The sequence below is a fragment of the Fusarium oxysporum genome, chromosome III, assembly GCF_013085055.1.
Source record: "Fusarium oxysporum Fo47 chromosome III, complete sequence".
In the NCBI taxonomy this organism is placed as follows: Eukaryota; Fungi; Ascomycota; class Sordariomycetes; order Hypocreales; family Nectriaceae; genus Fusarium; species Fusarium oxysporum.
This window is the reverse complement of record NC_072842.1, coordinates 3,712,076-3,737,262: the sequence shown is the minus strand read 5'-3', so window position 1 is coordinate 3,737,262 and position 25,187 is coordinate 3,712,076. Positions and strand designations below refer to the sequence as shown.

The 25,187-nt window shown below is 46.8% G+C and overlaps 6 protein-coding genes and 2 non-coding genes across 8 annotated transcripts; 4 read left to right on the top strand and 4 right to left on the bottom strand.

Moving 5' to 3' along the window:
• Positions 1-138: 138 nt before the first annotated feature.
• On the top strand, positions 139-3,328 carry FOBCDRAFT_218978 (uncharacterized protein). The gene is made up of 15 exons (XM_059609515.1): positions 139-480; positions 543-746; positions 798-998; positions 1,074-1,210; positions 1,263-1,558; positions 1,620-1,653; positions 1,727-2,134; positions 2,200-2,343; positions 2,397-2,412; positions 2,469-2,590; positions 2,643-2,693; positions 2,742-2,782; positions 2,843-2,982; positions 3,032-3,067; positions 3,122-3,328. Exons 1-15 carry the CDS (start codon positions 323-325, stop codon positions 3,279-3,281), a joined length of 2,148 nt encoding a protein of 715 aa, XP_059464492.1. The 5' UTR covers positions 139-322; the 3' UTR covers positions 3,282-3,328.
• A 2,163-nt stretch (positions 3,329-5,491) lies between these two features.
• FOBCDRAFT_199023 (uncharacterized protein) lies at positions 5,492-7,242 on the bottom strand (the record flags this gene model as incomplete). Its single annotated transcript, XM_059608937.1, has 7 exons — positions 5,492-5,644; positions 5,697-5,906; positions 5,957-6,142; positions 6,196-6,605; positions 6,640-6,820; positions 6,875-7,001; positions 7,070-7,242. 7 exons carry the CDS (start codon positions 7,240-7,242, stop codon positions 5,492-5,494), a joined length of 1,440 nt encoding a protein of 479 aa, XP_059464491.1.
• A 590-nt stretch (positions 7,243-7,832) lies between these two features.
• Positions 7,833-11,623, top strand: FOBCDRAFT_317369 (acyl transferase/acyl hydrolase/lysophospholipase; the record flags this gene model as incomplete). The annotated part of the gene is made up of 5 exons (XM_059611997.1): positions 7,833-8,447; positions 8,509-8,591; positions 8,649-9,116; positions 9,732-10,311; positions 10,364-11,623. 5 exons carry the CDS (start codon positions 7,833-7,835, stop codon positions 11,621-11,623), a joined length of 3,006 nt encoding a protein of 1,001 aa, XP_059466980.1.
• Positions 11,624-11,949: 326 nt separating this feature from the next.
• On the bottom strand, positions 11,950-13,071 carry FOBCDRAFT_218975 (uncharacterized protein). The gene has a single exon (XM_031177209.3). The coding sequence runs from the start codon at positions 13,057-13,059 to the stop codon at positions 12,106-12,108; it is 954 nt and encodes a 317-aa protein (XP_031048342.3). The 5' UTR covers positions 13,060-13,071; the 3' UTR covers positions 11,950-12,105.
• Positions 13,072-13,801: 730 nt separating this feature from the next.
• FOBCDRAFT_t73 lies at positions 13,802-13,921 on the bottom strand. Its single transcript has one exon. It is a non-coding gene; the product is annotated as a tRNA-Val (tRNA).
• Positions 13,922-14,225: 304 nt separating this feature from the next.
• On the top strand, positions 14,226-14,349 carry FOBCDRAFT_t78. The gene has a single exon. It is a non-coding gene; the product is annotated as a tRNA-Arg (tRNA).
• A 387-nt stretch (positions 14,350-14,736) lies between these two features.
• On the bottom strand, positions 14,737-15,557 carry FOBCDRAFT_271423 (uncharacterized protein; the record flags this gene model as incomplete). The annotated part of the gene is made up of 2 exons (XM_031177208.3): positions 14,737-15,108; positions 15,159-15,557. 2 exons carry the CDS (start codon positions 15,555-15,557, stop codon positions 14,737-14,739), a joined length of 771 nt encoding a protein of 256 aa, XP_031048341.3.
• A 7,061-nt stretch (positions 15,558-22,618) lies between these two features.
• Positions 22,619-23,237, top strand: FOBCDRAFT_271422 (uncharacterized protein; the record flags this gene model as incomplete). The annotated part of the gene is made up of 2 exons (XM_059611458.1): positions 22,619-22,807; positions 23,187-23,237. The coding sequence occupies 2 exons, from the start codon at positions 22,619-22,621 to the stop codon at positions 23,235-23,237; spliced, it is 240 nt and encodes a 79-aa protein (XP_059466979.1).
• Between the last annotated feature and the right edge of the window lie 1,950 nt (positions 23,238-25,187).

The following is a 25,187-nucleotide window of genomic DNA, read 5'->3' as shown; positions in this document are numbered from 1 at the left end:
GGCACTGAGAGTCATTATGAGATGCTTGAATCGTAAGGTCTATTTAGGTACAGAAAAGTTCCACTGAGAAGAGTTTTATAAAGACCATAGAGTATCTCTCGGTCCACAAAATTTAATTTATCTAAAAACTGGCTTGCAAAAAAACTGAGGGAAGCTTGCTGAAGGTTCAAGACAAAATACAAAAGGCATGTAAAACAAAGTATGCCGCTATCGCAAGCTTCTACCCCGCGCGAATACATAAACTGAAGGCCCACCCCGATCTCTTCATAGTCATCAACCTTAACCTGCCTGCGAGCATTTTCCTGGACAACTTCAGTTCAAGATGGCGGATTTAATCACTTTGGCGACATGTTCTCTCAATCAGTGGGTGTTGGATTGGGAGGGCAACTTGAAGAGAATTCGCAAGAGTATTATTCTGGCCAAGGAAGCTGGAGCTACACTCAGAACGGGCCCTGAGCTCGAGATTACAGGCTATGGTTGGTAAGTCAGATTCTGGCCCAATTTGATAATTGATAATGAGTCGTTACTAATAAGTTGAATAGTCTTGACCATTTCCTTGAGGCCGATGTTTACGAGCATTCCTTGGAGTCACTCCTCGCAATCTTGACTGATACCGAACTCCATGGCATTCTCATCGACGTTGGTCTTCCTCTCATGCACAGAGGATGTCGATACAACTGCCGTGCTATTATCTTGGATGGAAAACTGCTCTGCCTTCGCCCCAAAATCTATCTTGCCAACGATGGGTACGTTTTGCTGTCCATAGGCTAAATCGCCTGGCTGACTTGTTTGTGTAGTAACTTCAGGGAGAACCGATTCTTCACTCCTTGGAACAGGCCAAGATATGTTGAGAAGTACAACCTTCCTCCTGCTCTGCAGAAGCACCAGGGCGTTCGACAGGTTCCCATTGGTGATGTTGTTCTGTCCCTAAATGATACAACCATCGCCGCCGAAACATGCGAGGAGCTCTTTACCCCCCAAGCACCTCACATTAACATGTATGTTTGAACCATCCTTGATCAAGAGGATTACCGAGCTATTGGACTTCTGACTTATGGCTGACTTCAATCCAGGGCTCTTAATGGCGTCGAAATCTTTACCAACTCCTCAGGCTCTCATCACACGCTAAGAAAGCTTGATGAGCGTATCGCTCTAATTTCTGAAGCAACTCGCAAGAGTGGTGGTGTATACCTTTATGCTAACCAGTCTGGTATTTTTCTCCAACAATCGCCTCAGTCTTGCTTTGTCTGACGATTCTCTAGGCTCTGATGGAGACAGGCTTCTCTACGATGGTGCATCCCTCATCATGGTCAATGGCTCAATCGTAGCTCAAGGCTCCCAGTTCAGCTTGGATGATGTCGAAGTTGTTACCGCAACCGTCGACCTTGAGGAAGTCCGCGCTTATAGATTCGCCCCATCTCGCAACTTCCAGGCTGTGCAAGCACCTGTGTATGAGAGAATCGAAGTCGATTTCAGCCTGGGCCATGAGGATCTTGACCTCCTTCGTGCCCCAACAGCTCCTAGGCCAGCATGTTATCACGTCCCCGAGGAAGAAATTGTACGTTCATCTGGCACACAGAACTCGGTTGGAGTAATTCGACTGACTTAGTGTTATATAGGCTCTTGGCCCGGCTTGCTGGCTTTGGGATTACCGTACGTCTGTCCTTGTCGCTCTGGCGGTCGGAGCTTGACCTCGACAGAGCTGAAAATACTGACTATTGAGCAGTGCGACGAAGCAGGGCATCTGGTTATCTGGTCCCCCTCTCAGGAGGTATCGACTCCTGTGCAACCGCTACCATTGTATTCAACATGTGTAGACTTGTCGTTGAGGCTATCAAGGCTGGTAATGAGGAGGTCATCGAAGACGTCAAGAGAATTGCTGTGTACTCGGATAAGCTGCCTGAAACCCCTGAGGATTTCTGCAACCAGATCTTCCACACTGTTTATATGGGGATGGAGAAGCAGAGCAGCAAGGAGACTCGACAGCGCGCCAAGGACCTTGCCGAGCGTATCGGTAGTTACCACACTGACATGAACATTGACGATACCTTCCACGCTACCAAGAACTTGCTCACTCAAGGCACGGGATTCGAGCCTAAATTCAAGGTTCATGGTGGATCAGCGACCGAAAACTGTACGTTCTTTTACTCCACACAATGTATGCTAAACCCCTTTTAAGTGATATACTAACTCTTGCAGTGGCCCTTCAGAATATCCAGGCACGCAGCCGCATGGTCATCGCCTATTACTACGCTCAGATGCTACCAACAGTTCGGCAGCGACCAGGGGGAGGAAGCCTGCTTGTTCTAGGATCCAGCAATGTTGACGAATGTCTCCGAGGATGTGAGTATACTTTAAAGAAGGGTACTACGATGTTGACTAACGATATCTTCCAGACCTCACAAAGTACGAGTAAGAGCTTCGCCCGTATACACCTGATGTGAATCGTGCTAATAGATGACTTTTAGTTGCAGTAGCGCGGACCTGAACCCTCTAGGTGCTATTAGCAAAAGGGATCTCAAGAGTTTCATTTCATGGGCGGCCAAGAACTTCGACATGCCGATTTTGGAAGAGTTTATTCATGCTACACGTACGAAATCTATCACGCTGGTTGGGTCACGAGACGACTAACACCAACATAGCCACGGCTGAGCTAGAGCCTATCACCGAAAACTATGTTCAGTCAGACGAGAGTAAGTGATCATCTCCTGTTGTAAGTTAACCTATTGACGTAACCGCAGTTGATATGGGCATGACCTATGACGAACTATCTCGTTTTGGAGTAAGTGAACCAGCTACGGACCAAAGCCAGTATTGTGATGAAACTGACACCTTGTTGCAGCGACTACGTAAGGAGAGTAAGTTAGGACCTTACGGCATGTTCCTACGACTTGTCGAAGAATGGGGCGGAGAGGGCAAACTGAGCCCACGAGAAATCGCCACCAAGGTGAAGCGTTTCTACCATTTCCATTACATCAACCGGCAAGCAATATTCCTATTGAGAAATGGTTTTTCTACTAACAAGATGTAGCCACAAACAAGCTGTGGCAACACCAGCCGTTCATGTGTAAGCGGGCCTCTTGAATCTTGTATTGCGTTGAAGATGTTGACTTTTACCCAGGGAAGATTACTCGCCCGACGACCACAGATTTGACCTTCGCCCTTTGTTCTACCCCCCTGCCTTCCAAGGCTGGTCGTTCCAAAAGATTGACAAGCGGGTGGAGGCTATTGAGAAGGCTTTAGAGAAGAAGCAGAAGAAGGCTGAAGGCGGATTGCAATAGAGAATATAGATTAGAACCTTGGGAGTAAATTGAACAGCTGTGCGAGATTTCTTTTTGTGCATGTGTATGAAACACCAACTGCAGGATATTCAGCAGTAACGTGCGAGATTTTAGATTTCGATTTGATACGAGAGACATCGATCTGGGGGCACACTTGATAGCCCCCGACTGGAGAGTTGGCCCCCAACACCAAAGCGAGTCATCGTAGATTGAAACCCCCATCTGGGAATACCTTCGCTGTATAGTACTCGCAGTCTGTCCGTGGAAACTGCATCGCGAATACTTCGGATTCAAAGCGAGATATTATACAAACACTCGGACCAGCCTAAGTGCATTTACCTAGCTCTGAAATCATGGTACTCACTTAACAAAGAGAAACGCTTTGTGTTTGTACCCAAGTCTACAGCTTGCTTGTCTTAGTTTCCTTTGCAGGGTACAGGGTGTATTTAACATATACACATTGTCAAAAGTAATAGCTCTATGTGTTTAGATAGGTATTAATGTCAAAGCGGACCGAAACTAGTGGCAGACGAAGGCTGGCAGCTGCCAACAGTTGCATGTAACTGCTCCCTCATGCATCGTAGCACCCCTCATAAAATAATTGTACTTATCTGCAGCAGTCGCACTTTTCTCTGAAATCCTCGTCTTCCTATCATCTTTTGATCTTCGTTTGATGTTCCTAAGTGCGAATAAGGAAACCTGAATCGTCTTGGAACCGAACCATCTGCGGCATGGTCGAAGCCCCTGAACTCGCCGTACGAGCTTTTCCATCCCTTTTGAGTATGGAGTCAAAAGTACGCAAATCTGCTGTTTTGGCCAAGATATCGATGATACTAACCTTTTGGCTCTCTTATAGACATTTCCGTGCCAGTATGGGTCGTTCCGCGATTGCGATGAGATGTTCCAGACACAAGCGGAGGCCTCGGCCCATCTGATAATATTCCATTAGAAGGATTAATGGATCAGTGTGTTGTATGACACGGACGTGGTTTTTCTTTTTATGGGAGTTCAGGGTTGTGTATGAAGAGGTTTCTTTTGTTTTGGCAGGGGCTGGTTTTTAGTTAGTCTGGATGACATAGGCATGGTGTATAGAGTAACTAATACAAGAGCATATTGAAACAGGGTTTCTTATCATATCCCTTTACCATAACTTACTACTTGTAGATCTCGGTAGGCTACTTAGTTAGTGAGCAGAGTATCTATAGGTTACTGTTATAGCTACAGAAGAGTTCGACCATATAAAAAATGTACTAGTGGCCGGGCTGAGTAGAGCCTGGTACGTATGTAATGTAGTAGAAGTATAATACTGCTGCCAGGCGTCAAGACTCGACTCGATCAAAAGCTGCAGAACAGAGAGATATTAAATGACCATCTTTTCTTGCATGCATGACTTTACATGAGATTGCAACAGCAGAAAGTTCTATGAAGAAGCTTGTGAGATAGAGAAGACAAAGAGCAGTTTGGAATTCAAAGGTAGGAGCTCGACAAACTTAACTCGACAAAGCCCAAGCTCTTCAGTTGCACCCAGAACCGAAGTAATCAGAACGCAGAACGCTCGCTCGGTCATGCGACCATTGGGACGGACGAGCAGTAACACGATTCCTGGCGGGTTCTCAGCCTGCATCGATAAACATGTGACCAGCTTATGAATAGGTCAATGCCAATTTGGAATGCTGCAGATGTTTTGCTTGAGCTGGCAAAGGAACGAAGAGAGATGACGTTGACATTGCTAGCATCGTCGACCAAGCCATAGAGGGTCACAGCTTTCCTGTGACAAGCGATGAATCGAAAAAAGAAAGGGCATGCCGAGTTGAAAGATTGATCTCACATGTTTTCGTCAGAGAACCTCTGTTCATGACCTATGTGTCGGGAATGGCTCATCGCCTGAAGTTCACAAATTGTATGTCAATGCTCGTATGACACAGATCCTTCACTGACACTCCTCAGACCAGATTTTGAAAGCATATCGAGACAAGGCCTGTGCGAGGACCGACCAAGATCCTGATGGGTATGTTGATTGATGAAGTGCTTGTTTCCAAGCCAGGACGGTCTGCCGATACAATCACACCGATTGAGGTGGCTCATAAATTTGGTCAGACTCAAGCTTATGTGCTATATCTAAGGCTTTCTCTTACATCTCAGTGCCGTTGACTTCTTTAAATGTGTTTTCATTACCTGCGGCTAGGCTCAGAGGCCAAGCTGAAAAAAGACTATGACGCCTTGGAAAAGGGGAGTAGTCTTCTCATCTTGCCACTTCTCGCCATCTTTTTTATCTCTTTCTCATTCTTTCTCTTCAGTTTCCCAACGACCTCATCGTGATCCTTCCTTATGGCTTCAACCTCAGCCTCATGCTGTTGCTTCAACTAGACAAGATGTTAGTTTACTTGATGGGCTCAGAAAGAGAGCGAGTGGTACCTGGCCTGCAATAAGCTTTGCGCTTCCAGTTTCGATTGCCTGTTGACGAGACCTTTGGATGGTGAAAAGTACATCTTCATGTGAGAAGCCTGTTTCATTTTGTTGAAAGCCTTTCATCATTGTCTGTTGAATCACCTTGGAGTAGATGAGTGACCAGTGTCCGATTTCGAGCGCACCTTGGCGCATCAACTGAATTTCGTTTAGAAAGTCCTATAAATATCAGTTCTGTATGCAGCTAAAGAGAATATGGGACAGCTTACCAATGTATCTCCAAAGGAAAGCCCTTCGGAAATTCCTGTGGCTATTTCCTTGGACTCAAAACAACTCTCGAGAAATGATTGCATTTTGGCGAGCATCTCGTTGTGATGAATTGCAGCATTACGGAGACAATCTATAATCCCATGAAGTAGCAACTGAACGGGCTGCAAGACTTCAATACATTGTTTCTGTATCCGGCAGTCAGTATTGTGTAACTGGGATTGTAACAGGGGCATTGTACCAGTTCATTAGCTTGCGTCGAAAGCTTCTGAATGTCAACCTCGGCCTCCTCCTTACGTCGCCTATACTCCTGACCTCTCTCAAGCTGATCTTGCATGTTTCTCTGCGCTGATTGGAGATCGTTGCTCGCCCAGAGGTTGAGTATCCACGTAGCGGCCATCTGACCTCCAGCCATCAGCATCTTTCCGCCGATGTCTGCAGAACCAGCAGACTGGATGATAGTTCCAATTTGATTTGTTAATTTGTTCTTTTGCCTGGAAAGATCCTCTCGCCGGGCTCGAGCGGCATCTTCGTTTGCCTGAGCCCTGTCTTGGTTGTAGATCTGGTCGTCTATCTCGGTCTTCAGAGTACCGATCTTTTTGTTTGTTGCGTTCTCTTCCTGGTTCATGATGTCTATTACCATTACTAAGACTGTACAGTTTGTAAGAATCCTGTGGTAACTGACCTTTGGTCTTGCTGATGCGACGACTGAATTCGTCAACGGAAGCACGCCAGGCTTGGAGACTTTTGTCAAGTTCATCGCATTGTTTTCTGCATACTTCCGTTGCGTTTGTGAGCTTCCTGAGATGCCTATCGAAAGACGCTTTCTCGCCGGGAACACCAAAAGTACTTTGTAGTGCGTTCAGCTAGTAACCAAGAGGTTAGCATTAATACGCCATGAGCTGGTTCGTTACTCTTACCGTTCCCGTATCCTGTATCATGGACTTGGTCTTCATGTAGATACTGTAGAAAGCCCCATGTGTTTCCACCAATTTGTCGAGCCCCATATGGCAATGCTCAGCCAGGGCTGTAGACAGATTATCGCTCCTGATGATAGTGTTGGCATTCAAGTTTCCGAGACCAGAGTGCTTATTGACATGGACGAAGTTTCTTACCCTGGGAAGCCATCCGCGTCTACTAGAAAGACAGACGTGGCATTGCTTGTCGTAGAAATGTAGAGACACAATTGAAGCTTCTGAGTAAGCAATTCGGCTCTGATCAAAGGCTCTAACAGATTATCACGAGGCCCTTGAGACATCTCGGCCGGGAACCGAACTAAGCTGCCCATGTTGGAGCTGGCGATATCGGATGTTCCTAAGGGATTGAGTACAACAGACAGAAAGTTTAAAGGCGATTAAATATCCATCGATAGAATTTCAAAATCTAAAAGAAACAGCTTTATCCCAGAAGCACCGCGCCGACTGATCGACTTAAGAGGGGTTACCCATGTCCAAGAAGTACCTCAATGTATATGTGCCAACGTTTCATCTGCACCTGTCCTTTACTAGGGAATTCCATATGCAAACTAAGGTCAGTTTCAACCCTCGCTGAGCCTATCCCCGTTCACGATAGAAGCCAAAGCTTCGTTCAGAGACAAGGGTCGACATATGCATGGTGGGCGCCCGCATTTTAGTTTTCAGCTCTTCCCAAAGGAGTACCTGATAGGTTATACAAGGGCACCATGCATGCGGCATTGTCGTGGTTGCTTGTAGGAGAGAGCCTGTCGAGTCTTAATAGTTCTTAATAGTGTATGGATTTATCAGGCTCGGCATCGCAGTTCAAGAATTGCCGAGTAGTTTCAACTCCTACCCTCAATCCTGGGATTGGATTCAATCCTGCAATTGTATCCAATTCTAAAATTTGGCCTCAATAACCATAATGTCAACCTCGGGAGGAATCTCATTATCCCAGTTCCAGGCTCGCTTGACTGTGCTGCAATCACAGCACCAGTCCCTCAAAGCAGCCGACTTAGAAATGCGAGCCACACAATCCGAACGATGCCGTTCTTCACTTGAGAAAGCCGTCAAGAGCCTATTCCAAGTCATAAATCTCGTTCGCAAACACGATAAACGTCTAGTTGCATGGCACGACCGCAGTCCACATCTCAAATCGGCTCTTCGTTTAATCGGCATTGATCGACGAACAGAACATACCGTGAACAAGACTACGGCGAAACTCAAGAATGGTGTACATAAAGTCGAGACACAGTTTGAGTACGCCGGGCAAGTCATAGGAGAGAGTATCGATGATACTACACGCTTCCAGAAGGACTTTTCGCAAATTAGTCGGTCTGGAGTTGAGGAGAACCTTCAAGCTATGAGAGCTGCTGAAGCTGAGCTGAAGCAGGAGTTAGAGGACCTCAAATATCAGATCCAGAATCAGGATGTTGAGTGTTCTGGGGCAATGGCAGAGTTGAGGCAGCAGATTCAACGGCTTGAGGAGCTCACGGCAGATCATGACTCTGCAAGAGCCTGGAAAAATACCTGGGGAGCGGTGAGGATAGCGATCTGTGCTCAAGAAATACTTGATCTCTTGCTAACTTTCCGGTCTTTAGGTCACGGTACTTGCTGCAGCGGGGGCTTTTGCAATGCCATTTGTTGGTATTTCGGTAGGAATAGTAGCCGGTGTCAAAACTCTGTAAGTCATGCAAACTACAGTCTATGGTCCCCGTTGACACAGTGATGCCACACGCAGTATGAATTCCGAACAGCAAGAGGCACTCAGGGTGCAAAAAGAACAACACGAGCTTCTTGTCCAAAGTCACGACTCAGAACTGAAATCGCTTGAACTCCAAATGGCACAATCAGGCCGTCACCACGACAGTTGCGCCTATTACATGGATCAAATCAAGCAGATCCAAAGCGCAAACTTGACTATTCGTCAAGAATCAAGCAGAGCGTTCAAGACCCTTTGCGAAGTGCAGATGGCACTGGAGAAGGCGAGGCTCAACATCTTTGAGATATCACAGGAACTGCAGGAATGTCAATATGAGAAGACTAGGCGCGGGATGGCGGCAAGATTGAATGGGATCTTGCAGAATATTCTGGAATTTCCTGCAAAGGCGAAGTTGAAGGCCATTGATCAGAAGCTCATTGAGCAGGCTACGAGTGGGATAAGGGCTATTTCTGGTGCAACAGCTGAGGTTATGGCCATTGTGGGTGAGTAATACAATGGCCCGATTCTAAACTCTCATCAATTGCACTTCTCGTGAGGGGTTCGAGTGAAACTGAAAGCTGTCTTAACATTTGTGTTTGTTTTCAAGTATGTCTGCCTGATCGGCACAAATGATACCCTATTGGAAAAGTAGCATCCTGTACCTTGCATGGGTGCCTGCACAACAGCCATGTCTCTCTATCTGATGAAACTAGGCTTGGATTGGTCTATCAGTCTCACGAGGTCTTCGAAGCCCCAGCCTGCTTTTCAGCGAGATCTTTGTCTTTGAAATGCCACTACATATTCATGTCGCTAGCATCTTCGAAGCCATAGCTGAATGCTGGCCCTCATAAAGGGCCAACAGCCAAAAATAGGAACTTGGCACAAGAGCATGCAAGACTTAAATCGGACTTTAATTTGGTACTGCAGTGCCCATTGATTTAGGCTTTTACCAGGTGCAGTATTGTCTATCAATCGCAAGATTGCGTTGCCAATTCAAAATGGCATCGTATAATGGTCGGACGATCCATTCTCTTACAAGCGGGAACAACGCAACGGATCAAGCATCTGCAGAGTAAGCCGCACTCGATGTCATCAAACCACATGCTAACAAATTATTCTTAGTATAATCGCTCTTCATGGTCTGGGAGGCGATTGGAATCGTACCTGGAGCTCGTTCGGATACTGCTGGCTCAAACACACTCTCGTACCCAAGTTCCCATCATGCAGAATCCTCTCTCTCAACTATCCAGATATGCTCTCTACTTTGTCAGCACACCCTCCTGACATAAACGGTCTGATTCAGGATATCTTCAGAGACCGCCGTCAAGAAAACCGCTCAAAGTCACCGATTATCTTCCTCGGCCATAGTTTTGGTGGCACTGTTCTCAAGCAGGTGTATGTTGCTACACATCCTTCCAACACAGATGACCCAGACTACAAAGCCCTTCATACCCAGATTCGTGGCTATGTGTTCTTTGGGACAATCCATAAAGACAGAGATATGAGTAGGGCTAAGCTTGAAGTCCCAGAGTTTTGGAGAGCTTTGAGTCGCGGAGCTTCAGGTACATTGGGCGGTCACTCTCATGAGTTGGAAAAGGCAATGTATACCACCTTTCGTGTTAACCATGCCTTTCGTCGGCTCGGTGGAGAGAACCTCCTCATCAATTGCTTCTATGAAACCAAGGGGCCCGGCGGACTGAGTGTCAGTGAATCTTGTCACTCATGTTCCAGATCTGAAGCTAACATAAGCCCAGAGACGTGTTCTTATTACTCAGGAAGAGTCAACTCTGGTCGCCCGTCCTGTTCCTACCATGCCCTTGGATCTCGACCACCAGTCCCTCGTTTGCTTCAAAAGTCCACGAGATGAAAACCTCGCTCGTGTCCTCGACGCTCTCGATTCGTTCATGATTCGAGCTATGGACGTCGAAACTCGACTACATAGGTCGAGCGCTCCTGAATCTCGAGGTCTATGTCTTTTGTCACTTGACGGAGGTGGTGTCAAGGGATTATTTAGCATTATCATCATTGATCGGCTGATGCAGGAGACACGACGCCTTGAAGGCCCTGGTGCAGGACATAAAAAGCCCTGCGACTATTTCGACCTTATTGGCGGCACAAGTACAGGAGGTTTGCTAGCAATCATGCTCGGTCGGCTTCAGATGGACACTCAGCTCTGTATTCAAGCTTACAAGTCTCTGTCCAAGGAAGTGTTTTCTAGGAAGTTCAAGGTGCCCTTCCTGGAGAACTTCCGCAAGGCCAGTAATGTTGCTCTAAGCTGGCCATGGTTTGATGGCGATAAACTCAAAGAAGCCGTTTGTCGTACCGTCAAAGAGAACCTTCTTCCCAGTGACTCGGCTATGCTGAGGCAAAGTGGCTGTACAGTGGAGGACCTAACTCTCATCACTGACATGAAGTCTACCACGTACTCTTTCGTCTGCGCCGTGCCTAAGTACGAGGAAAAGGTGAGACGAATTCGATCATATGAACCCCTCGACCAACAAACAAATGCTCCAGCTGAAAGGTTCAAGATCTGGGAAGCTGCACGAGCAACCTCAGCAGCGCCAATGTATTTCCCACACATAGAAGCAGGTGGCGTTTCTTACTTCGATGGTGGACTTGAGAGTAACAACCCCGTGATTGAAGTTATCGAAGAAGCCAAGCAAGAGTTCCCGGATGATAAGATCTCCACCGTGATTAGTGTTGGTACTGGTGCGTACCAAGCCTCAGACGCAAGCGCAGGGCTTACGGGTCTCATGAACTACATGATCAATATGGCCACAAGCACAGAGAAGCATCACAAAGCTGTTCTGGAAGACCCGCGATTTGCAGATATCAGAAAGGAAGGGTACTTTCGACTCAACGGGACACTTGAACTTGGAGCCATTGACCTCGCCGCTGTGGAACGCATGGATGAGATTGAACGTCTGGCCGAGGCCTATCTGAGTTCCAATGAGGGTCAACAACAAATCGGCATGTGTGCTGAGCGTCTAGTTGAGAGGGCGAAGCACCAGTGAGACTTGAACAAGGTCCAGATATAATCTGCATTTGGTTACCTAGGCAGTACATACGACCATACCTACCAGAAAATACGGGATCCCGTCCGCTCTCCCATAGTCAAGCTGGTAAGGGGCGGATTAGTAGTTGGGTCGGTGACGACCAGCGAATCCCCGCTGTTGTATGTTTTTTTGCCGCTTTATGTGGATGATGAAGCTATCGTGAGGCGAGATTTTTATGGTGGGTTTGTGGTGGGGCAGGTTGGGCTGTATGTACAGCCTTGACTTAAATGCTCAATCCCTTCAACCATTAAAAGCACATTACCAAATTCACTTTATTGCATAGTCTCCTAATAAAACACTGTTTGTGAAATAATTATCAGATACTTTAATTTCTATCGTGGAAAAGACACTATTGCAACATGGATATCATGAGACCTCTCTGAACCAAAGAAACACTCGCTAATGAGGTATAATACAAATAATACAAGCAGAGGCATGAACTAAGCAGATGCTGCTACAGAAGCCGAAGCAGCCGACGAAGAAGATGCACCAGCAGTAGCATTATCTCTCTGGACCTTCTGCCAGATCGACATGCAGCTCATGACAGCCATCAACGCCCACAACTGGCCCAACTCGCCTGTAGCACCGCTTCCTCGGAACTGAAACTCTCCAACACCTGACAAACTCTTGAGACAGTTTGTGCTTCCCCAAACAGCAACAACCTCCTTGCCGTCGCTGGTGTAGCCCTCTCCATTGGTGCTACCATCGTGAAGATCTTCTTCACTGGAGGAGTACTCCTCTTTGGTGTTTGTGCTGCCGAGACGGACGAGCTTGTATCCGCCCCAGCGTGATTGACCAACGCTCTTGACTTCAGCGCCTCGAGAGCGTCGCCATTCGAAACGCTCTACGTGCTGGTCTGGGCCATGGCCAACTTGAATAGCAAACCAGAAGCGTCCCTTCAGTCCTTTGGGACGACGGAGGATCTCCTCTTGAGGACCATTGCCGGAAAGTGAAGGCAATGTGACCAAATAATCATCGCGAAGGCTTGACTGCCTACCAGAAGCAGCCAGTGGTGGTGAGTCGATGGATGATCCGCTGTGGAGGATGATGTCGCCGTATAAGCCCTTGACGAAGTTGAGTGTGTACATAGGCTCGCCGTTGGGGCCACTGAGGAAAAGCTTCATGCGAGCGAAGCAGGCATATTTCCTCCAGCCTGATTCGTATGACACGCGGATTACGGGTGGGATTCCCTTTTCGATTCCGCCAGCTGAGAGCTGATGAGATTGAAGTGTTGAGTTTGAGTGACCCATTGTGAGATGTGTAACGTAAGAAGTTGGTTGATATAGAATGATAAAAGATGCGTTTGTGTAAAGTGTTCGTGATTTAAGTCTTTGTATTTGGCTGTCTTGTTCTCTTGTATTGATATCATTTCTGTACCTTGGCAACTGCTTCATCTTATATATTCAGTAGCTGTGATCCTTCTCCTTGGAGGTGAGCGCTGCATTGCTACTGTTTACGGAAAAGATCTGCGGATCTCCACGCCGCTGAGGCACTGCCGCGGTCTTAGCTCGGTATTAGCGATTGGTTATGACGTTGTTAGGCGCCCTTGTAAGGCCGGCGGGTTGGTGAATTTCCCTTTAGGGCTTATATCCGGCGCTCAATCATCTCCAGAATGGGCTGTGAAGATGTCACGGATAGACGAGCATTGCGGCGCAATTCAAGCTTTGAGATACGTTATGCAAAAAAAAAAAAAAAAAAAAAAAAAAAAAAAAAAAGGGGAAATTGTGGCAAGTAAGTCTGTAGTGATTGGCTTATCTTTTTGATGCAAGTTTGATTGTTACCCCAAGTGCATAGCCTCCCACTGGCAATGCCCAACGCTGGAGCTTTGATAAGAAGATCAGCGCCTTTTCAGAGACTTGAGGTTCATCGTAGCGGCGCATTCCAACATATACAGATCCCTTTTGCTACTGTCGTATCAGTGGCAAATAATCATCTCGGATAAAGCGAACATGCTTGTTAATTTTGAAGAAGGGCCTTGTGCTTGAAGCTGTGCAGGCAAGCATCGCAAACGCCTGTTGATGATGTTGAATGTGGAGCAGTAGCGAAGCATGCAGCCTGGAAGACAATTCCAGTGTAAAGAAACAGTAAAAAGAGGTTTCCTCTAGACAAGAGTAAAAAAAGAAAAAGAAAATACCATAGCAGCTACTGGTTTCGATCCAGTGACCTCCGGGTTATGAGCCCGGCTGGGATGAGTTAGTTTTGTAGATTTCGATGGAGCTTGTTAAACATACCGCGCTTCCACTGCGCCAAGCTGCTTTCTTGGGTGACAGGCGGTTTTGCAAAGTCTTCTTATCATTGGAAGGCTGTCTAACTGGGCAAAATAAAGCCTCACTCAGGGAAAGAGTTCAGTATAAAATCCAGAAAAGTATATATTATTAAATAAAATATTTAATATCTTGCGTTTTTGCTTTAATGTTAATATCTAATACCATAAAACTATTTATTTCTTCTGGCACTGTGCTCCAAATCGTGTGCGCTAAGTTTACCCCGCCCCCGCTCCTATGACTATGGAAAGATGGGCTATATGTACGACAAATTCACTCTCCTCTACCACCAGGAAAGCAATTTGGCGCAGTGGAAGCGCGGTATGTTTCTCTACAATATGCATCAGTTGGCCAATGATACTAACAGACGCAGCCGGGCTCATAACCCGGAGGTCGCACGATCGAAACGTGCAATTGCTAGGTTTCTTTTTTTGCATTTTTTATGAATTTCATAAGTCTGTATCTTGTTTTTTGTTACAGTATTTATTTCGTTGTCTGTATCATTTCTGGGTTGTGAGCTGCTACGTATCCATTATCTGTATTACTCACGTAGGCAAGAATTCATAGTTGCAGTTAATGGCTGATGCAGTTGTTATCAGTTCTTTCTGAATTCAGGCAGGAGCATATCATCACGGTAGGTCGCAATATCCAGTATGGGGATATTGCTGTACCCTCATGTTACCTCTTCAGAGACTGTATACTATGTGATTACATGTTGGAATAGAAAGAGAGGTGGTTGTCATAAATGAATCTGCCCTCGCATCCTTTGAACACGATATTATATGTCCTCAATCCCGCTCCTCTGACCTAACACTCCTCACCAAGCATGAACTTCACACCCGCTCTCGTAATATTCTTCACAATCTCAAGCTCATCCTCATTCCTCGGCGCGTAAACCATCACGTTACCAAGATACAGAACAGTACCACTCAGCGGGTGACGCTGACCCCAGCCTCTCTCTAAAACAAGCTTTGCATCCTTTGGAGCCAGATTAATATGCATTGAACCATCGCTGCCATGCATATGCCCAATCTCTCCTCCTGTACGCTTTGCGATAGGATGGGAAGGCTTGTTGGAAGCTACAAAGAGGGCTGGGCCTCGTCGCTCTGCAAGAGATGTTGCGATCTTGAGCTTTGAGGAAGACGATGATGCTAGAGATGACAGGAATGATTGGTAACGCTGACACTGTTAGTCAAGAGAATGAATCTCTGCTGAGTCGATACACATACATCGATAAGAGAGTGGTTCGCCATATCCGTCAGCTGTCGACTCGGAGCCGTCCACTTCCCTATCATCGGTCTCGGTGCTTTACGAACAGGGACATCTTTCTCGCTCAAGAAAGCGATATGTCCATTAGGACCTGCCTTCTCACATGCCTTCTCATCATAACAGCTAGTATGAAAAGGTTCCCTCTTCAGTGGCTTTAGGAGGATTTGACCAATCCATCCGATGAGGTTGTGAGGTGGACCTCCGGGTCCGAGAGCAAGATATCCACGGTAGTCTTCGGCTGCGATACGGAAGACCGGGATCCCGATAATTACCCCGGCTGCCGCTGCTATCGCCAGACGTTGACTCCGTGGAGTGAGGTTGGAAAAGGAATGGAAGATGGAGTTAAGCTGTGATATCATTTTGCGAGCAATAGAGGACAGTGAATAATGAAAGATAAAGAAGGTTTCTTGCATTTCTTATACTGTACCTCATAAGCTCACAACCAACACAATCAATATGCAGTATTAGTTAATACAGAAGGGTTTGATGTTGTGTAAACCCCGAAATCCGACCCGTAATATACCGTGAAATAAACCGCATTATTCGCTTTATTGAACCTACCAACAAAGTCATACGACTTTGTCTTGTGCGAGGCGATTTCACCCGCAATAGTTGCACAGCGTTAAGCACCCGTTTAGATATGACGTTATCTTTCCATGATTGGGATGTCCCTTTTTCGGTTTATTTTCGTGACCAGATACAATATCGGAGTTTGCTATAGCCTTAGTTCTAATCCCGTTGTATAACAACGGCATCGATACTTTCAACGTATTTCTCTATTTTTAATGCCATAACCCTCTTTGAATACTCTATATAAAGCTAACACGATTCTATTTCACCACTAATGGAGTGTATGTTATGTTTCGTCAAAAGGTTAGTCATGGTAACCTTTGACACGCAAGTTACAACAGCTTAACAAACTCATTGGTACGCGTCTACTTCTCATTCTATGAGTATAAGAACAATTGCATCTCATATCTTATTAAATGCTTCTTAGTGCTCATGCGGCGTCACATGAATACAAATGCCGGCGCTCCTCCCGTGCTGACCCTCGATATGGCTTGACAACAGAATGCCAGTATCGGTCATTTACATACAATGATACCGATTATATGTGTGAGCTCGAATGATACTCTAATAACGGTAGTTTAAGTCGTTCTTGTGTTTCCCTTCTTCTGCTCACGAATCCTGGAGGGTCATACACCCGTATGCGAGTGTTCTGCATGGTGAACTTCAAGCGACACTCACTTTTTAATGTCCTTGAGACCATCTTCACTACAACTCACGTAGTATAGGTTTGAAGCACTTACAATGGCGTACGATATCTCCAATTTTCATTCCACATGCTCCCCGGACTCAAGCATCATACGTATAATCTCGTGTCGCCTCTTTTAACCATAGAGCCAGTATTGGAAAGAAGGTCTTTATACAAGCTTCAGGTCTTATTATATCGAATAACTCTAAGGCATGGTTGATATCTTATTTCTTTACTGCTGATCTGAATGCTTTGTGCTTCACATGTCGATGAAGTTCCCGCTCGAGACAACGATTTCTTTTGAGAAGTGATGGAGGTTAAACACGATCCTTTTGATAACAAAACAGTATAATAAATCAGGCTTTAGCTTCATAGAGGCCTCTTCTTGTAATTAACTTATCTTTGCGCCCTCGGATCGTCACTGGACCCTTTCGATGGATTATATTGAGGCATGGAGAAATCGGCCGATAGATTCACATGTTATTACCCAGTTCTCATGATAAGTGCGAGAGACTTTAAGACAGTTTGCTTGCATCGAGTAAAAAAATCGTTTAATTTGGATTTCTCACACAGTCTTCCATCGGTATTGTCCTTGTGTGAAGCTCTCTCGGAGTTTGGCAGATTGGCACGCCATTGTGTTCTCTCAGTAATTGTTCTTCATAAAGGAGCACCCGATGCAATATGCATGTCTACTTGGCACTCCAACTATCACTTTCAAGTTTTCATCTCATCGAAGCTGAATAAATTGAAGGCTTTACCATCTTTCATGATGGAACTCTGGGGCACCAAGGACCATCAGCTCAACCAGAAACTCATGAGCTCTCAGGGTCAAAACTCACGTACTGTTCTTTCAATACACACTTCGTAGGCTAAGGTCATCTTTTTGGAAATTTTTATGTCAACAGTCCTGGAGATAGTGTTATCTCGCTTCTGCCATGGGTCACGAGTATGCATCATGGACAGGAAGCACAGTGATACACACGAGATACTCTCATGAAAAGCTCAATTTTAGCTCGACTCGTATATTCAGATATACGCGAGTCTTATCCGGTTACTACATATTGAACTTGAATTCTCACTCCCTTGCTATCGCTGATCATGTTGTCAACTGGGTCATCTCAGGTCGTGACACCAGCTCATAGCATCAAGATCCAGGTGCTTCTATCAAATGAACAAGGACGTGTCACAGTTATGAGATGGTGAGCTATTGTTTATATGTAATCTTCTGCGTATCCAAGGTTATATGAATTCATTAGACCTATTTGGAAATTACTCAGTGTCACCCAGACCTATAACTCTTGACACTATGAGTGGCAGAAACCGTTGAACACCACACACAACATAATATACAACACACACCGTGACAACACTAGTCGCATACTTCAAGAAACACAGAAAAAGAAGAAAACCACTACAGGGTATGATAACACGGTTATTGAAACATTACTACAAGCTATTATAAACACAAGCATTCAATATCAAGCTTCTGATATTAAGTCACCCTATATGACCAAGAGTCACCTAACCTATATCGCAGGGTTTTATGCGATTCCCGGTAATAAGAGATATTAATAAACAAGTTAACCGTAGAACTTTCACTTACCGGCATGTGAGACTGTTGCATTACCGCATGTGGCAGAAGCCCCATGTCAATCTTCATTGCGACATTGTCACTGCCATTGCCCGCGATGAGACCCCCTATCCCTGTTTAATACACTCATCGGACAGACGCTCTCCCGACTGGTCGAAATCTTGAGACCCCGGTTTCTTGGCGCTCTGACAGTTGTCCTCGTTGGTAACTGAGTGCCTCTCGCCACAATCCTGCGACCATTTGGGATACCTGTTCGCAGGTCTCATACCATACTACCGGTTTCAATAATTGGGTGACCTGAACTGGACCCAACACAATGTATGCATTCAGGACTGAACCCGTACTCCGCCGTATCCATGGCTAGAACATAGGGCGTCGGAATCACAGCGACAACGGGTTTGGTGCCACAAGTACCGGTGGAGCTGAGTCGTATACCATCAAACCACGGAGGTCTGTTGGTTGACGATGGAGGCAGTTCTCTTAAGGCTAGGTATTGTAGCACCACCAGTGCATCACGGAAATGGTTTCCCGCGTAGGCGATAAGCAGCCAGCAGCCAACACAAGACGACCAGAGTGTTATGCCAAGACAAATAAGGGGATGTTGACCCCATCATCAGAGCGGCACAGACGGGGCTTAGTTTCGATCCAGATATCGTAGTTCTGTGAGGATGAACTCACTTGACTCGAGGCTCTATGGATACCCTGAAGGATAAGCAATTTCGAACAAAAAGCTGTCGTCTTTTTCATCTTGGATATCCTTACCCGATCTACGGACTATCACGAAATGCCGAGAAACACACTAAGTTGGTTTAGGTTTTGGGCCTGGCACCTAAATACCTGGCCAGTGTATAGCTGGCGCACCGGTAGCTGTTAAAACAGAGCCAACATCAATCAAAATGTCTCGCGCCTGCGCCACAGATCTCCCAGGTGTGGTGCCTGGACAGCTGGGCTAGACCATCGACTCTCAAACAGAAGCCCGTAGTTTCGGCCGCCCGACCCCAGAAGTTCCAAAACCTTGTTGCTCGCCTAATATCTCTCGGCGCAGGGCATAGCGGAATATATCCCGGACGAGCCGCATAAATCGCCCATTTGGTGCTGTATATCTTTCTGTGCTGATCTCTGTTCACTTACACGGGTGTGTCTGGCTGACTGACGACACTTGAGATTCATACTGTAGTAGCACCGCTCGGGGATGCCAAGTAACGTTATATCCTACCCAACAACACTGCAATGGACTGGGCCATAAACAGTGGCCAAGATCCCTGGATCCTGTGACCGTAGACTCATGATGGGGGCGGGGGGGTTCGGATAAGCCGCTCTACGGCGTGATCTCGGCCGCGTCAGTGTGATATTGCATCTTACTGCACCAACAAGGCACGCCAGCAAACGAGCGAGCGAGCGAGCGAGCGAGCGAAGGAAGGAAGGGCTAAAAAGTAATTTGGTTGCGCATTCGTCCGTTCGCAAAATGCTTTGCCCTCGGGGTGTAGCGAAATACAATACGCTACCGTGCGGGACCGAGATATCCCAATCTTGGTGGATCTCCCACTTTGTTTGTTTCTCCTGTTTTTCTGGACGCTAAACCCTAGCCCGTCAGATAATGCCGTGAAAGTAAGTTGGGCGATATGCCGAGAGGGATTCGCCGAGTCAATCAATTCATCAAGTCCACAAAATCCATGACTCAGCCATAAAGACAGCGTTGTAGCCGGGTACAGTACCTAGAGTTTTAGAGTCTAGAGAGGGATTTGCAATCCAGTCAATGCGCTGTTGGATTGTGTATGGAGAGACCCCAAAGGCTAAGACTCCCCAGGACATGGCCCCATGGAGGCTGCGGGACTGTTGCATTAAGATGCCGGTACTTGTTGCTCTTTTTGCTTTGTATCTGATCCAGATCGGGTGAATAAGCCGGCGCCAGAACCAAATCTGTCATAAATGACCGGGATACAAGACGGTATCACATGTATGTTCGTAACCACGGTACGTATTGTCGATTTTGTGTGCGCGTTACAAGTCCATCGTGTCGTAATAATACCACATTCAGAAGACGGTATGCATGTTGATCCCAGGGTTGATGCTCAGCACCGTTGTCGATCAAACAAATAGTTTTTTTCTTCAAAGTTTTGTGTTGACTATGTCACTGATGCATATACGGATGGTTCTTACGTACTGGCATCTCCGATTTGGCAGGTCGTTGAACAAACAAACACCTGAGGGATAACCGTGCTTTCAACTAGGCCAACGACATTGGAGTAGCGGTACAAACATCGACAGAGGACATGTGGCATGGAGATGCTGTTCCCATCAGATCAGTACAACAGGTAGGTACCTACATTGGCTTGTGTTTGGGGCATACTGTAGGCTGTAGACTGCCGAGAGGCTTAAACCAGGTACAGTAAACCTTGTCATAGCACTGTCGTGAAAGGGATGGCCGCATGAAGCAAGATCCAAGGCAATCCATCTCCAAACATGGGATGATACCGCGAGTGACAGCGGGAAAATCACAAGCGAATTTCGCTCTGACATGCGGATGCCGCTCGCTCTCAAACGTCACCCCCCTGCACAGGTTCGGCATTACTCCGACTGTCATATGATTGGTTGATACCTTAGGCCCCCAACCTTCGCTCGAGACAGAAAATGACCTCTGTCTGACTCCGTGCGACACTGAGTGTGTGTCAAGTACGAACTCTTGTATGCCCCTGGATGTACCGTAATCCCTCACCAATCCTCCATGCGATGCAATGTAATTACCATGGCTCAGAGTGCCGAAGCAGAAGATGTGAGGTGGGAAAAATGATGCAAGGACATTTACCCTCCAATCATTGCGCTATTTTTTCGTCTCCCAGCCAAGATAGGCCCTGACTTGCGGTGGCAGCTGAAAATCCAGCACTGTCGGCCATCTTGTCTGAATCCAGGGAATGGTTTAGTGTGGAAATGTTCTTCTAAAAATGGATACCGTGTTGAGAAAAAGAACAAGTTCATGATGTTCCTCATATACATGCAAGTGCTCAGACTGAATGAATCCGTTCTGCCTTCTCATAACCCAAAATCGATGAGGCTCTTCAGAGATCATCCAGTAGCGCCATCTGCGAGGAAATATTCGAGAAGGGCTTCTCAAGTGGGCCAATTATTTGGTTATTGGACTTAAAGTTGCAACCTAGGCTACTGGCCTAGGAGAAAACAAAGGCACAGCCCCCATTAGATTAGGTAGTTGCAAGCTGGCTGTACGTTGTCAGGCTGTGCCCTACCTGTTCCCATACGGAGTATATCACCTTCCTCTCGACACGTAGGGAGACTAGGAGCTGCCCTAGCGTATAATTATGGCACGATGCGTGCGTTCGGTCTGCTGTAGGAATGCGACGGTGCGAGGCAAGCTTTGCTATCCTACTTTTGATCCAGTGTAAGATGACCACTGCAAACCCATGGCCAGGAGAAGTCAAGGGTAACAGCCGAACTGAGGCAGCTGAAAAGTCACCTTTCTGACGAAAACTGAAAAGTGCATTTTGGCCCGTTACGCAACGAGGCCCTGAATGCAACACTTAATCATCAGCGCCTAGATTACGGATAGTTTCATGCCTTCCAATCTCGGCAGAGATGTCTCCGGGTCTGAAAATGTCTCCGACTCCGTAAGACAAAAGCGGAAATCCGTCTAAATCAAACAGAGGCGGCTATTGGCGAGCTATTAGAGATCAGAGCTAGCGCGTTTCTTAGTAACCAATCTGTAAACCTGTATGACTTTCGCGCGCTTGACGTCTATTCCGCGGCTGGACGTGCGTGGGGATTTGCGCTCGGTACGTACAGGCGGGTCCGCCTTGCAACAAGGAGAACGTTGGGAACGCTGTTGTAGTGTATGACAGGGCGAAAGAATCACATACAGTATGTATGTATGTATGCACAACCAATTGAAGGTGACTTCATGAGTTCGATGATGTCGTGGTAGGTCATGATCTGCACGGCCCTGATACGCTCATCTCGAATGCCTTTCCGAACTTGGAACTCGGTATCTTGTCGCGTGTAAACATACCGGCTCAGCCATCTTCAACGGAGTGTTAATTCCGGACTTGTGGCTCTAGTACCCGACCCGAAGATCGACATTTGCCGTCCGCGGCACATCTGTCTATTTCCAGGTCCGCGCCATCTAGCAATTGCCGGTTTACCTTTAGGTCTAGTCTGTTTTCAGTAAGTCTAAGCGAGTTTTTATTTAGGCTCGTCAGGGGCCCTGGGAGAGTGCGGGTTTGTTGCGCGTTTGTCATGGCAGTTGTATCGACACTTCCAAACAGCATTTTGCATGTTCAGCTCTGTCAACATTGTCGAGATCATGCGCACTTGGTTCAACACTGTCGTAGAGTGCTCCAAGGCAAAGAGCAGGACGCTCTGATGTAGAGTTTGTATCATGATTATGTACATCGTAATTGCATGGCTTGCAGGGAAATAAACGAATAAGATATGTCTGATAGCCATGATGTCATCATTGTTCAGCCACCGAATGATATCGCACATGTCGTTTGTGATGGGCCTGACGTTCCTTTAGGAGATCCCTCAATCTTGATGATGCGTGGTGCGTATCTAGTGTTCAAACTATGGCGAACCGAGATGGGAAAGCGGAACGTAATGCCGTATCTGCATTATGGATATACGCTTTAACGTTTGCCGATGTGATTACTATGTCGATCCACTGCAACCATGCGCTTCCGTACGAGAGTTTGATTAATTCGGAGGAATATCCTCTACTTGAACAGGCCCTCAGCACGATGTTCCCATGGGGCAGCGTACTTGGATTATAACGGGGCCATTCCATTTGAGCGATCTTATACCCCAGAGAGGCTGTACATGCGCCTGGCTGATAGATACTCGGTAAGCTACGAATTTGCTGACAGCTTCGTTGACAAGGCAAGTTACGACTTGCACCCTACAGAGCTCAATCTGATTTCGTCTGACACATATTTGTGTGTAGGCACCAGTGTGAATTAGCTCATGAGCTTCAACTCTTTTGTCCACATTAGGCGATGAGGCTGCAATGTGATTGGTGTGGCTGTGATATGCCGAGTCAAGGTAGGTTCCTTTCGCTCCCGTCGGGACCGAGAGAGAAAGAAAGTGAGCGGCGAGCCCAACGGTGTGGAGAGGGAGGTCACACTAACTTCACACCAGTGTGCACCTCCTGTCAAGAGCCGTTACCTGGAGGCTGCGCTCACCCCTTGAACCCTAGCGCCCACGTTACGTTGGTCCGAATATCCTGGTAACCGCTTGGCATCCCTGGTTAGCGGCAGTTACCCTTGGATGAGAGTTGTAGTGTAAGTCGAGTTGGAGCGTCTATGGTCTCCGACACTGACTTGATACTATTGTGACGGGCGCAAGAATTGTATCAGACAATACATACATCTTTTGATGATGCTGTCCAAAGGTGTTAGATGGTAATCCTCTTCATGTTCTCGTTGTGCGGTAAAGCCACCGTACTTTCAATGCAGCCTTGAAATGAGGGGCATTTGGGGGCTTAAACCCCTCATACGCCCTCGTACAGCACAGCGACGGTATCTCAGGAGAGCCAAGACTCAATGTCTTATGTCTTTAGGCGTGTGGCGCTGATGACGAAGACCAACTGTCAACATAGTGAGGCACTCCCTAGCGGGGATAAAATCTCTGTGAACCGAAATATCTGGTTTTAATATTGTTGATCCTTTCCATAGTGTCAATGCTACCTGGAGCTGAAACCATCTGTACAGACTGGGCGTTAACGTTACAACATTGTTAGCGACAAGCGAGGTGCCAAGTAAGAGGAGGGCAAGGCGGTCTTCTGGGGACTCGGCCGAGCGACAAACAAGTGCGAGGAAAGATTAAAAGAAAAGGGCACCGGATAGTGTCTTTTGCGGGTAGAGGCCGGAGATGAAGCTGGATTAGGCAGTCGAAAAAGATACCCTGCCTGGGTCCCATGTGAGATCCGCGACACGGTAGTGGATCCGGGGTAGAAGCCTCTGCAGAAGGAGGAGAGATTGATTTTTTGATGAGTGATCACTGATCTGACAGCTCGTTCTAGCAGGGCAGGGCATTCGTCGGTAGCCGAGATGGTACGTACTGCACACGCTTTTCCTCGCACAGACAGATTACCGAGGTCCTATCATGTCCTGTGCTTTCATTGAACCCATGCTCCAGCGGCCGACGCCAGCGGGCGCCAGGAAGTGTTCCCTTGTTTGCGTTGGAGCACTCCTTGACAAGCGGCTTATGGTACGGGTGTAGACGGTGACCTACTGTAGAGCCTAGCGATTTCCAGTCCATCTGGTATGAGTGCAGAATCAAGATGATTCAACCGCATGCCTGGTAATTGTTCGATTTAGTGCGTATCCTGTCCAACGAGCTTTGTCTACCTGTGCGTGCCGCCTCGATATCTGAGCTGTGTTTCTGGTGGTTCATTGCAGCAAGCGACGTCGCGTCGAATCCACCTCGGTGTAAGCAACTTACCAGTTGGTTTGTACCTGGTCGACATATGGATCCATATGAAGCGATACAACTCTGACCATGGCCCGAATATCTTCGGCGCAACGTCGAAAATTATGTACGCATGTCGTCGGAACTTTAATAGAAAGCTTCACGATGCATCCCTGTATCAAATTTTCCCATAGCTTTGTGGCACGTGCTACCCGAATCTTTGGCAGGTGCAGCTGGAAACTCGTCGGTAGTGGAAGTCGAAGTCAATTTGGAAGGTACCGACTGAGAAGATCCATCCCGACAGAGCAGGTGCATGATTGGCCGTGATTGGTAGCAGTGCCTTCCTCAAAGGGTAACTGGCAATTATCTCGACCTAACCCAAGTGAAATGCACTTGCACTTGTACCTGGGTTCGATGGCATGTGTTGGTGGCTTACGCTTTGTCCCAAACATGAAACAACGAAATTTGAATCGTCATCGAACGACTGTCATTCCCAACTCGTTGTTTTGCCAATTTCCAAGGGAGACAGACAGACTTTCAGGATACGCGGACTTTACGGCCTTGAACTCGCAAGTTTCCCAATTTGATACCTTTATTTCCGCCAAAGGGTGTTATCGGAGTGGAGCAATCCATTCTCTCGGGTTTGCTTCATCATGGCTTACACATTTCAATTTCCCCTATCTGTTTACTTGTCGTTCGTTTCGCCGAACATAACGGCGCGTCATGCGT

Bases quoted from the DNA above. Each gene is read 5' to 3' on its own strand.
- FOBCDRAFT_218975 (XM_031177209.3), bottom strand. From the start codon at position 13,059: ATGAAGCAGTTGCCAAGGTACAGAAATGATATCAATACAAGAGAACAA.
- FOBCDRAFT_218978 (XM_059609515.1), top strand. From the start codon at position 323: ATGGCGGATTTAATCACTTTGGCGACATGTTCTCTCAATCAGTGGGTG. The intron at 747-797 runs GTACGTTTTGCT...TTGTTTGTGTAG, and splicing joins ATCTATCTTGCCAACGATGG to TAACTTCAGGGAGAACCGAT. The intron at 3,068-3,121 runs GTAAGCGGGCCT...ACTTTTACCCAG, and splicing joins GCAACACCAGCCGTTCATGT to GGAAGATTACTCGCCCGACG.